The 13,184-nt window shown below is 41.5% G+C and overlaps 1 protein-coding gene across 1 annotated transcript in view; it reads right to left on the bottom strand.

Annotated features, from left to right (window-relative positions):
* Positions 1-335: 335 nt before the first annotated feature.
* LOC142257609 (fibrinogen-like protein 1) overlaps positions 336-13,184 on the bottom strand; it is a 28,503-nt gene continuing 15,654 nt past the window's right edge. The window contains exons 3-8 of the mRNA XM_075329747.1: positions 8,070-8,130; positions 5,311-5,332; positions 3,787-3,878; positions 2,267-2,387; positions 733-918; positions 336-637 (exon numbers count right to left, since the gene is read on the bottom strand). Coding sequence (XP_075185862.1) covers positions 336-637; positions 733-918; positions 2,267-2,387; positions 3,787-3,878; positions 5,311-5,332; positions 8,070-8,130 — 784 coding nt within the window. The remainder of the gene's footprint in view (positions 638-732; positions 919-2,266; positions 2,388-3,786; positions 3,879-5,310; positions 5,333-8,069; positions 8,131-13,184) is intronic.

Consider the following 13,184-nt stretch of genomic DNA (forward strand, 5'->3'; position numbering starts at 1 on the left):
TTAAAATTATGGTTGACACTCTATGGGACTTATTTTTCAAAACGGTCTCATGTGATCAATGTATGCATAGACCCTACGTTTCTACTAAATAAGACACATATATATATATATATATATATATATATATATATATATATATATAAAAATATATATATATATAAAATATATATATATGTTTATATATAGACGCGTGTAATATGAATAAGACCATATAAGACACACATTTCTATAATTTATTTTAGATAAGTTTTAATAAATCAGGACAGACATATTTACAGTAGAAAAGCAATTTTAGGACACAAATTAGTTCGTCCACATAGTGTAATGGAATTTCTCTAATTGTAAATCAGATACATTTTGCTGAATTTTAAGGACTCTGCAAATTTCCACGATGGCCACGATACAGAAGTGCTCCGGTGGAGATGTCGTGGTGGCGCATGCCAAACACCATTCAGATTTGCCAATCCACAGGCGTTAAACCACCAGCCTGATTGATATTGGTCACTGCAGCTCTGATACTTTTCATCCCCAGTACCACAGACTTCATGACAATTGTCATGGTAGTTATCCCAAGTGCTGAAATAGCTGCCATGCTCTCTGCTTCCAGGAATGTTCGAAAATCCAAGAAAAGCATCTCCTACAATGGAATATATAGAAAATGCTCTACACCTGTTTTTGACAATTTTTTATGGTTCACACAATTTTTAATGATTTTTTTCTGAATCAACTCACCTGCTGTACCAGAGTAATTTGCTGCCGCCAATTTATAGAATTTTTTTGCCTCTCCTATACTAAAGGATCTATATTCTGCATAGGCTTCATTCCCATCAAAGTCTCCGAGGCTGATGTTCAGTTTAGAGGGTCTTTGTGTCTGGTGCGTCAGGGCATAAATATACTCGAGTCCAAGCCAATGTTCACCTTTAAGAACAAAAAAAGTAAATTATACAAAAAAATAACCTGCAAAGGGTTGTTATTACAAAGATACGTTGACGACATTGAGGTAGGGTGTAGAAAATCTGAATTAAAGGGATGTTTCTATCTAGATATTGGATACTATATCACTTGGATACGCCAAAACTTGTTGACTAGTGGTATAGATATGACCAAAGGGACCAATATGAAAAAGTGAATTTTAAGTCTATAAAAAAAGCAAAGCACTTCACTTGGTTACCCGATATTTACCTTGGTTACTAGCGCACACTGCTTAGCGCTGGCTCCCTGCACTCGTAGCCAGAGTACACATCGGGTTAAGAAGCAAACTGCTTTGCTTATTTACCCGATGTGTACTCTGGCTATGCGTGCAGGGAGCAGGGAGCCAGCATTGGCAGCGTGACAGCGGCGTACGCTAGTAATCAAGGTAAATATCGGGTAACCAAGCAAAGCCCTTCGCTTGGTTACCCGATATTTACCTTGTTTACAGCTTACCGCAGGCTGCCAGAAGCCGGCTCCTTGCTCCCTGCACATTCAGATCATTCATCTCTCGCTGTCACACACAGCGATGTGTGCTTCACAGCGGGAGAGCAACGTCCAAAAAAATGAACCAGCACTGTGTGTAACGATCAGCGATTTCACAGCAGGGGCCAGATCGCTGCTCAGGGTCACACACAGCGAGATCGCTAATGAGGTCACTGGTGCGTCACAAAAACCGTGACTCAGCAGCGATCTCGCTAGAGATCTCGCTATGTGAGAAGTACCCCTAAAACTGTAAATTTTTAAGGGTACTAAAAAAGTTACAAAATATTTTTAGCCTAATGTGTTAGACGGACAACACCTTTTTAGGGTTGAAAAAAACCTACTAACCTGATTTCTCAACTGCCCTGGTGCCTCTGCTCCCTGCCCAGGCCCCTGCTGACACGCTAACTCTTTCTAGCTTGTTTTCTCTTCTGTCTTCACTCTTTGGCACCTCTGGTGCTGACTAAACCCCAAGTGACATTGTGACATTGCGTGATCCCTAGTGGGCACCAAACAGTGAAGAAGACTAAAACAGAAAAGAAGACTGGATGCGAAGGGTGAAAGTGAGCCAGCAGAGGTTCGGGCAAGTAGCTGTTGCACCAGGACAGGTTTTATGTGAGGTGAGTATATATTTTTTTAACCCCTCCATTTATTATGCTCTGAAGTGTGACGAAACCTCAGAGCATAACACTTTACCGCCAATGATTCACGCCAAACAAATTAAACACAACTCGCATTTAACGGATGAGCAAATCTGGTGAGCAGAGTTCTCAAATAACATGATCTTTTTCTAAAACGATCTTGTTCTATTTACCTTTAAGATCTCCAAATCCATATTGATACTCTTTCCATGTTGCAAAAAAGTCTAAATTATCTTCTCCATTATGCTTTTGTATAAGAGTCCAGCCGCCATTTTCAGACATTTCACAATAAACCTTAATTAAGTGCAAAAAATATATAATTTTTTTTTGTAAATATTAACAATTTAAATTAAATATTCTCTAAAGGTAACTAAACATTTTTTTAAGCATTGCTGAGATTTTGAAAAGTTACAAATCTCTGTATTGTATTACTCTTTACTTAAAGTGCTATTTTAGCTGCCTTGTTCATTCACTTAGTATAAACTCTACTAATAGTGCTGTTTTAACTGCCTTGTTCATGCACTTAGCACAAATTCTATACTGGAAGTGCTGTTTTAACTATGTTGTTCATGCACTTAGCACTATTAGTAGAGTTTATAATAAGTGCATGAACAAAGCAGTTAAAATCGATACAGCATTTGTACTAAGTACATGAACAAGGCAGTTAAAACAGCACTATTAGTAGAGTTTATACTAAGTGCATGAACAAGGCAGATAAAACTGCACTAATAGTAGAGTTTATACTGTTTTAACTGGCTTGTTCATGCACTTAGTATAAACTCTACTAATAGTGCTGTTTTAACTGCCTTGTTTATGTACTTAGTACAAATGCTATACTGAAAGTGCTGTTTTAACTGCCTTGTTAAGGTACTTAGCACAAATACTATAATGAAAGTGCTGTTTTAACTCCCTTGTTCATGCACTTAGTATAAACTCTACTAATTGTGCTGTTTTAACTGCCTTGTTCATGTACTTAGCACAAATACTATACTGAAAGTGCTGTTTTAACTCCCTTGTTCATGCACTTAGTATAAACTCTACTAATAGTGCTGTTTTAACTGCCATGTTCATGTATTTAGTACAAATGTTATACTGAAAGTGCTGTTTTAACTGCCTTGTTGATGCACGTGGTGTAGATGGTTTGAACTGCAGGTCATGCAAATATCTTTTCACCAGTGTCAGCTTCTCTGTTCCTCTTCCCAATGTTCAGGTAAGGCGAGTGATTGAAAATATTATCTGAGTAAGTGGGAGGGGAGCAGAGAAGCTCACACAGAGGAAGGATAGTTGATGAACCTAAAGTTTAAAACAGCTACGCTAAATGCACATCACCTTGATACAGTTGGATCCTGGTTGCCTCTGTGAGAATCCCAACCTGTCTCCTGGATCATGCAGTGAGTATATCCTATACATCTGATGAAGGGTTGTTCACCCGAAATGTTACGTAATACTGTTCTTACCGTGGAGTAACCAACGGGTTTGAAATACTGTCAATAAATCCTATCTGAAATATCTCCACGTGCCTTTAGGTGTGCATTTCCCTCACTCATTCGACAACTGACCAGGAGGAACTCACTAGTTGGCTCCATATGAACTAGCACCCATCCCAAGCTAACTTATTTGCTTGGTGTGCCACCTACCAGTTTAATTATCTGTAATATTTTATTCCTAAATAATTACAATGATTTCTTCTTACCTTAAAGGAGCATATAGCATTTCTAGGTTTTATCATGTAGATTCCACTAGTAGCAGAATTATTTTTTTGCCATATATTTGAGCAGTCGTACCCTACCAAAAGAAAGACAGTGAATACAATGTATTAACAAAGACAAATTATCCACATATCAAAACAATCATTGAAAAACATTTTTTAACCCCTTCACGCCATGGCCATTTTCCGTTTTTATCCTTTTGTTTTTTCCTCCTCTTCTTCCAAGAGCTATACCGGTTTTATTTTTTCTGTCAATGTAGCCGTATGAGAGCTTGTTTTTTGCAGGAACAAGTTGTACTTTTGAATAGCACCATTCATTTTACCATATAATGTACTGGAAAATGAGGAAAAAATTCCAAGTTATGTAAAATTGCAAAAAAAAAAGTGCAATGCCTCTATTGTTTTTTGGGAGGTTTTAGTTGCCATGTTCACTATATGGTAAAACTTACCTGGAAGTATAGTTCTTCAGGTCAATACAAGTGCGCAGATACCAAACATGCATTTTTTATTTTTTTTAAATTAAGTGGTGAATAAAAATTCGAATTTTGTAAAAAAAAAATGTCACTTTCGGCGCCATTTTCCAAGAACTGTAGCATTTTCAATTTTTGGGATCTGGAGCTAAGTGATGGCTTATTTTTTGTGCCCTGAGCTGACGTTTTTACTGATCGAATTTTTGGGTAGATATGATGTTTTGATCAATTCTTATTTTATTGCAATATTGCGGTTGACAAAAAACGTAATTCTGGAGTTTTTAATGTTTTTTCTGTTATGCTGTTAACCGATCAAATTAATTTATTTTATATTTTGATAGAATGGATATTTCTGAACACAGCGATACCAAATATGTTTGTTTTTATTTACAATGGGGCAAAAATGGGGAGATTTGAACTTTACATTTTTTAGATTTTTTTTTAATGTATTTATTAGTCCACTTAGGGGACTTGAAGCTGCAGTTATCTGATTGCTTGCGCTGTACATAGCAGTGCATCAGCACTGCTCTGTATAGCAGACATCACGATCTCCAATGAATGGCGGCTCACAACCGACATTCCAAAGAGAATCGTAATGATGAACAAAGGGGTCATCATCTGATGATGGATGATGAGGACAACCCATCAGCGCCCCACGATTACGTCATGGTTGTGCCGATGGGAACGCAGAATGAGACACTCCCCTTACCGATAAATGTTAAATCCCGCTGTCAGAGATTGAATGACAGCGGGATGTAACTGTTAAACAGACACAGGTGGATCTAAAATAGACAGGCAGATTTCCAATCCACCTGTGGCTGTTAGAAACACATGTCGAGGCCGCATCAAAGCAAGAGACACGGAAATATACATATGTCGTGAAGGGGTTAAATCGGTGCAATAACAATAAAATTCTAAATTTCTAGATTTGACTAATATTATGTACATTTTAAATAATGTTTATACAAGCAACACATACTTTTAAAATCTAATGACTAGATAAATAAATCCCAAAAGTTGCAAATGGAGATTATGTTACCTTGAGCCGCCTGATATGTAGTCTGAAATACAAATAAGTTAGGATTAGTAAACAATTTTATAAGCCTTAGTAAATAACAATCCTCGCTGAAAGACCAATTTGTTTGCCTTATAGCCTTTTTTGTTTTACATTTATATCTCTAGGTTTTATCTTCTCCTGTACTAGTTATAAGCATTTTACTTACTATGATTAACTATTTATTTGGAATGTTTTTATTTGTTTTTTTCTTGAAAATTTTGTTAAAATTGTATCTACGCTCGCATATACAGTTTACCTGATCCGTAAGTAATTTCAAAATGGCTTTCAATTTCTTAGATATTTTGAAAAAAACTCTAAAAACTCACCTGTGATATACTTTGGTGGCAATAAAAAATTGCGAATAAGAGACTTTTGAATAGTTTCATTACTTCCATCATTCTATTCCTGCAGTAATCCAAAATGGTATTAATAAATTATTATTTTACAGAATTAAAAAAAAATATTTATTTTACAATATTGTAATGGAAAATGATAGTAATAATGATAGCTACGTAGAGAAAATTACCGATATTTATAAAAAACTTGTTGTTAATTAAGAATGATTAAGATTAAAATTATAATTTTAATTAAGGTTAAAAATACAAAGTTAAGCTAGTGCTAGAGGTTGAGTAAATTAAAATTTTTATTTAAATTAGACTTTTTTTAAGTTAAAAAGTAAATCAATACAATAATCAATTTAAATGGAAAGTATAATAAGAAACCCAATTTTCCCCGCATAACTCACTGCAATGTCCAGATCTCCTGCAATTGAGCTGTATACAACAAACTTCACCTCTGTGATCCCTTTTTATAGCACCAAGTGGAGGGTGGAGTAAAAAAACTAACAAAGCAAATGGCAGGGGTTTAACGATCAGTGTTGTGTATCAGACAATTAGCTTATTAGCATATTAGATTGTAGGTTATTTTTCTAAACTGGTTCATGTTCATTTTTTCTGTATTCTCTTTTTATTATTTTAGATTAGATCAAAAGTGTTTTATTATATTTTTTAGAATATTAAAAAATAAAGTTTTACAATGTATTCAATATAGTGATAAAGGAGACTAATTGTGGAGAAGGGAGAGAAGAGGCTCAGTTAACGTCTTATGCTCCCTCCGTCGTTCTGCTCCTCAATACTCCACTCACTTCTGTGCTGTGGCCCAAAAAGGGGGCAATATACAGTATATCACGAAAAAGAGTACATTCTTCATATTTTTGACAATATTTTATTGTATCTATTCATGGGACAAAACTAAAGAGATGACACTTTGATACAATGTAAAGTAGTCAGTGTAAAGCTTGCATAACAGAATAAATTTGGTTCCCTTTAAATAACTGAACACACAGCCATTAATGTCTAAACCGCTGGCAACAAAAGTAAGTACACCCCTAAGTGAAAATGACCAATTTGTGCCAAATTGGCAGTTTATGATTCCCGGTTTCAAAGAGTTATTAATATTATAAGGTATCAGGTGTGAATAGGGAGCAGGTGTGTTACATTTGGTGTTATCGCTCAAAGACTCTCATACTGGTCACTGGAAGGTCAACATGGTACCTCATTGCATAGAATTCTTTAAAGATCTGAAAAATAATTGTTGCTCTACATAAAGATGGCTGAGCCTATAAGAAGTTTGCTAGCACCCTGAAACTGAACTGCAGCACAGTAGCCAAAACCATACAGTGGTTTAACAAGAGAGGTTTCAATCAGAACAGGCCTTGCCATGGTCGACCAAAGAAGTTGAGTGGACATGCTTAGCGTCCTATCCAGATGTCATTTTTTAAAGATAGACGTATGAGTGCTGTCAGCATTGCTGTAGAGGTTACAAGCATGGGGGTCCATATTCCACAAACTGCATCAAATTTCTATGTATGGCTGTCGTCCATGAAAGAAGCCCTCTTCTAAAGATGATGCCCAAGAAAGCCTGCAAACAATTTGCTGAAGGCAAAGAAGATTAAGGACATGGATTACTGGAACCATGATCTGTGCTCTTATGAGACCAAAATAAACTTATTTGGTTCAGATGGTGTCATGTATGTGCAATCAGGGGAGGAGTACAAAGACAAGTGTTTCCTCCCTACAGACAGGCATGGTGTGGGAGATTCATGATTTGGGGTTGGATGAGTGTTGCTGGCTGTCTGGGCTACAGTTCATTGAGGGAACCATGAATTCCAACATTCACTGTGACATACTGAAGCAGAGCGAGATCCCCTCCCTTCATATTTCAATATGATAAAGACCCCAAAAGCACCTCCATGATGACCACTGCCTTGCTAAAGAAACTTAGGGTAAAGTTGCTGGACTAGCTAAACATGTCTCCAGACCTAAACCCTATTGAGCATATGTGGGGCCTCCTCACACTCAAGGTCATCCACCAGAGGATTCAGAAATTCCTTTCATGATCAAGTGAACTCCATGCCCAAGAGCAAGGGCAGACATATCATTAGTGCAACCTGTGCAGCCGTACGTTGGCACAAGAAGTGAGGGGGGCCATTTTCACCTCTAAAACAGATGGAATAGTGCATTTTTATTAGCCGTTTGACTACAAAGGGCCCATATATCGTTCTTGAATTACCCTTTTCTGTCTGTTTCCACCAGTGCCCAAGAGAATTAAGGCAGAGCTTGAAAATAATGGTGGCCACACAATTTGGACATTTTCACTTCAGGGAGTATTCACTTTTGTTGCCGGTGGTTTTGACATTAATGGCTATGTGTTTAGTTATTTAAAGGGCACAACAAACTTACACTATTATACAAGTTGGACTCTGGCTTCTTTACATTGTATCGCAGGGTCAGATCCGCAATGCTGTCCCATGAAATGATATAACAAAATATTCACAAAAATGGGAGGGATGTATTTAATTTTATGAGAAACTGTACGTCACTGATGTTAACAATGTATTTCAATTCCCATGTGACCACATAAGCTTCAGGACAGTAAGAACCAAAGTCCTGCGTGGAGGACTGGTGGAGATAATGTAAAGAGTCCGAGAGTATGTTGGGTAGTTATTTCTTATTTTTTAACCCTCTACACTCTTTTACATTAAGAGTCTCAGTGTTACGGGGGGCTGTCTGATAATAACCGAAAGGAGTATCAGACAGTCAGGGTCCACCGTGCAAAGACTTTGCTGCAGACTATGGCAGAGTGCAATACCTCTGTTAACTCACAGAAGGATATAATAAGAAAGTAAAGCAATTCCTCCCTTACTTGGAGGGTGTGTGGAATGATCTCTGTTAATAATCACAGAGACAAAGGCAATGTGTGCGAAATGGCACCTACCTAGGTCCGCTCTTCTAGTGGTGCAAAAGAGACGAACAGCAGCGTAAGCCGCACAAAGCTCCTACCTGCGTTCGCTCCACTAGTGTGCGAGGACACGAACCACTAGATATGGCACCTGCCTAGGTCCGCTCTTCTAGTGGTGCAAAAGAGACGAACAGCAGCGTAAGCCGCACAAAGCTCCTACCTCTGTTCGCTCCCCTAGTGTGCGAGGATACGAACAACTGCCAGACGCAGTATAAGGAACGTTACCCTAGCGGCAACGTCCACCTACGAGTAGAATCACAAGGCCCAGCCAGACCATGTGCCTCAGGCACCTGCCTATGTCCGCTCCCCTAAGAGGTAAGGATACGGACAGCAGCCGAAGCTGTAAGGTATAAGAACGCTACCCTGCCGGTAGCGCTCACCTAGCATAGACAGAGGAATGCCTAGAGGAACGCGCACAGAGCGTCTACTCATATGCATGAACCAAGAGGACTGAGCACCATGCGGCGTGTGTCAGGGTCTTATATAGACTCTGTGCCTCATCCAAGATGGAGGACACCAGAGCCAATCCGCTGCCAGAACGACAGGAGTGACGTCATGCTGGCCTATCACCGAGCAAGACGTCACAAGCACATGACCAGCGACCAATCGGCATAGAAGGTGTCAGAGACATGTGACCTCGTGTCAGCGATGATGTCACCCGCACATGTGCAATGGCTCCAAGATTGGACTTAGTCTCCAGCGCTCGCACATGTGCAGTAGCAAGAAATCTGGACTTAGTCTCCAGCGCTCGCACATGTGCAGTAGCAAGAAATCTGGACTTAGTCTCCAGCGCTCGCACATGTGCAGTAGCAAGAAATCTGGACATAGTCTCCAGTGCTCGCAGCAACCGTAACAGTACCTCCCCCTCAAGGGCCCCCCTCCCGGCGACGCAGGTAATCGGCAACTAAGTCGGGAGCATGGACAGCCTCCTCAGGCTCCCAAGAGCGATGTTCCGGGCCATAGCCCTCCCAATCTATCAAGAAGAACCTGCGCCCTCTAACCATCTTAGAACCAACTATGGCCCGTACCTCATAGCTAGAGCGAGAGGAATCAGAGGCAGGAGAGTGCACTTCACGAGCGTGAGGTAAAATAGCCGGCTTTAGCAGTGAAACATGGAATTTGTCATGAATCCTAAGATGGACAGGTAACTTCAATTGATAGACTACAGGATTTACCTGTCGAAGAACCTCATAAGGACCCAGGAAGCGAGGAGCAAATTTGACAGAGCTCACTCTAAGTCTCACGTGTTTTGCAGAGAGCCACACAAAGTCCCCTGGAGAAAAGACAGGAGCCGGGCGACAAAACCGATCGGACACCGTCTTCATATGGTCCTTAGCTGCTTGGATCGACTCTTGAGTCCGATCCCAAACCTCTCTGGCATTAGTTGCCCAGTCGGCCACAAGAGGAGGAGGTGCAGCAGCGGGAAACGGTACCGGTACCCTAGGGTGTTGCCCATTATTGAGTACGAACGGTGTCTGCCCAGTGGCCTCAGCCAGCGAATTGTTAAGGGCAAATTCTGCCCAGGGTAGGAGGGAGGACCAGTTATCGTGGTTCTCAGCAACAAAGTGTCGAAGGTATATAATCATAGATTGATTGGTACGTTCAACCAAACCATTAGTCTCCGGATGGTATGCCGAAGAGAGATTCAACTCAATTTGCAGAAGGCTACAAAGATCTCGCCAGAAACGGGAAGTAAATTGCGGGCCTCTATCACAAATGATACGATCTGGCATCCCGTGAAGCCTAAAGACATGCTTGAGGAATAGTTTGGCTAGTACCCTGGAAGATGGGATTCTCGATAACGGTACGAGATGAACCATCCGGGAGAAATGGTCCGTAATGACCCACACAAATCTATGTCCCTGTGAACATGGAAGATCACCCACAAAGTCCATGCCTACCACCTCCCATGGTCTATCTGGCACTGGTAAAGGATGCAAGAGCCCAGCCGGTCTCTGCCGTAATGGACGGTTGCGAGCACACGAGTAGCAGGAACCGACATATCTCTTGACGTGGCTGGCTAAGTGTGGCCACCAATACCACCTCTCCAGTAACTCTCGTGTCCGCCTAATACCAAAATGCCCACCCACCTTTGAGGTGTGGGCCCATGACAGTATATCATTCTGTCGATCAGGCGGAACAAAGGTCTTGCCCGGTGGGATTTGGTCTAACGTCACAGGGGAGAGCGTATGAAAAACCCTGGAGGGAAGGATAAGATGAGGTTCGTCAATCTCTTCCTGGGTAGAAAGCATAGAGCGAGACAGGGCGTCTGCCTTGTTATTCTTACTCCCAGACAGATAGTTGATGGAGAAGTGAAAGCGGGAGAAAAACAAGGACCAGCGGGCTTGGCGAGGATTCCGACGCTGAGCGGTTTGTAAGTACGTCAGATTCTTATGGTCTGTATAGACCTGGAAAGGATGTTTCGCTCCTTCCAGCAAGTGACGCCACTCCTCCAAGGCTAATCTCAAGGCGAGCAGTTCCCTATCCCCAATGGTATAGTTTCTCTCTGCCGGTGAAAAGGTTTTAGCAAAGAAGAAACACGGCCTTTTTCTACCTGCACCGTTCTTTTGATACAAGACCGCACCAGCACCCACTGAAGAGGCATCAACCTCTAAGAGGAAGGGCTTATTCTCATCGGGTCTTTGAAGAACGGGAGCAGTTGAAAAGTGTCTTTTTACTGTCTCAAAAGCCTGAGATGTCTCAGTAGACCAGGCTTTGGGATTAGCACCTTTCTTAGTCAAGGCCACCAAAGGGGCCACCAAAGTAGAAAAATGGGGTATGAACTGCCTGTAATAATTTATGAATCCTAAGAAGCGTTGCACCGCCTTCAAGGAATGAGGTTCGGACCATTGCAGGACAGCAGAGAGCTTCGCAGGATCCATAGCCAGACCCTCTTGTGAGATAATGTAACCCAAAAAAGGCAATGAGGACTGCTCGAATACACATTTCTCGAGTTTAGCAAACAATGAGTGCTCCCTTAAACGGGAAAGGACACGAACGACATCCTGACGATGAGTCTCCAGATCAGGAGAAAAAATCAGGATGTCGTCCAGATACACCACTACTGAGGATAACAGTAAATCCCTGAACACATCGTTTACGAAGTCCTGAAATACTGCGGGTGCATTACATAACCCAAAAGGCATGACGAGGTATTCATAGTGACCGTCTCGTGTGTTAAAAGCGGTCTTCCATTCGTCACCCTTTCGAATTCGTACCAAGTTATACGCACCCCGCAGATCCAACTTCGTAAAAACTTGAGCTCCTCTCAGTCTGTCAAAGAGCTCCGAAATTAAAGGTAATGGGTATTTGTTCTTTATTGTGATTGCGTTGAGACCCCTGTAATCTATGCAGGGACGCAAATCACCCTCTTTCTTCCGAACAAAGAAAAACCCAGCTCCCGCGGGAGAGACAGACTTACGAATGAACCCCTTCTCTAAACTCTCTCTTATATAGGTCGACATGGCCTCCGACTCAGGTATCGACAGGGGGTAAACCCTGCCTTTAGGTGGAACCGAACCTGGGATAAGGTCTATGGCACAGTCATACGGCCTATGGCGTGGAAGAACCTCAGCACCCTGTTTGGAGAACACGTCAGCGAAATCCAAATAGGGTGTAGGTATGGGAGAGAGATCAGTTGATGCAACCGCAACGACCTTAGGTGGTAAGGGAAGACATCGGGACTGACATTTCGAACCCCAACTAATAATGCTGTCAGACTCCCAGTCAATGTGAGGAGCATGAGTCCGAAGCCATGGAAGACCCAGAAGGACGTCGTCTATACCCTCAGGCAAAACAAGAAAAGAAATCTCCTCTATGTGACCCTGAGACAGGGAAAGGCGCAAGGGAACTGTCCTCAATGTAATGGAGTCAGACAACATAGTTCCATTAACAACACGGACAGGAATAGGCGCCTCTAACATGATAGAGGGAATATTGTGTCCCTTTACAAATCCTGAGGACACAAAAATCCCGTCAGCTCCGGAATCCACAAAAGCCATAATAGGCCATGCATTCTCAGATAACGAGAGCTGACCTGGGATACAACACTTAGAGGGTGCAGAAGACGTCTCTAGTAACCCCCCTCTAATGGTTACTAGGCCAGGGAGTTTCCCTGACGACTAGGACACTTGTTGGCATAGTGCCCAGCCTGACGACATATGTAACATATAGGAGGACCAGACTTGCGTAGTCTGGAAAACGTATGACCTAACTCCATAGGAGTGGGAGATGTTTCAGATGCTGAGGAAGATGGTAGTGGACCCTCAACAACTGGAATAGCCCGATGCTTAGGGCGTGAGGAAGAGACCTCGAGTCTACGTTCCTTATGGCGTACATCGATCCTCGTTGCTACTGTGATCAAGTCCTCCAGAGAAGCAGGGACCTCACGAGTAGCAAGGGCATCCTTGACATAGCCTGCCAACCCTCTCCAGAAGATAGGAATCAACACCTTCTCTGGCCAATCTAGTTCTGCCACCAGAGTTCTAAAAGCAATGGCATAAGAACTAGTGGATAACGAACCCTGAGATAGATCTAACAGTCTCAGGGCCGCATCA

This window comes from Anomaloglossus baeobatrachus, chromosome 12 (genome assembly GCF_048569485.1).
Source record: "Anomaloglossus baeobatrachus isolate aAnoBae1 chromosome 12, aAnoBae1.hap1, whole genome shotgun sequence".
Lineage (NCBI taxonomy): Eukaryota > Metazoa > Chordata > Amphibia > Anura > Aromobatidae > Anomaloglossus > Anomaloglossus baeobatrachus.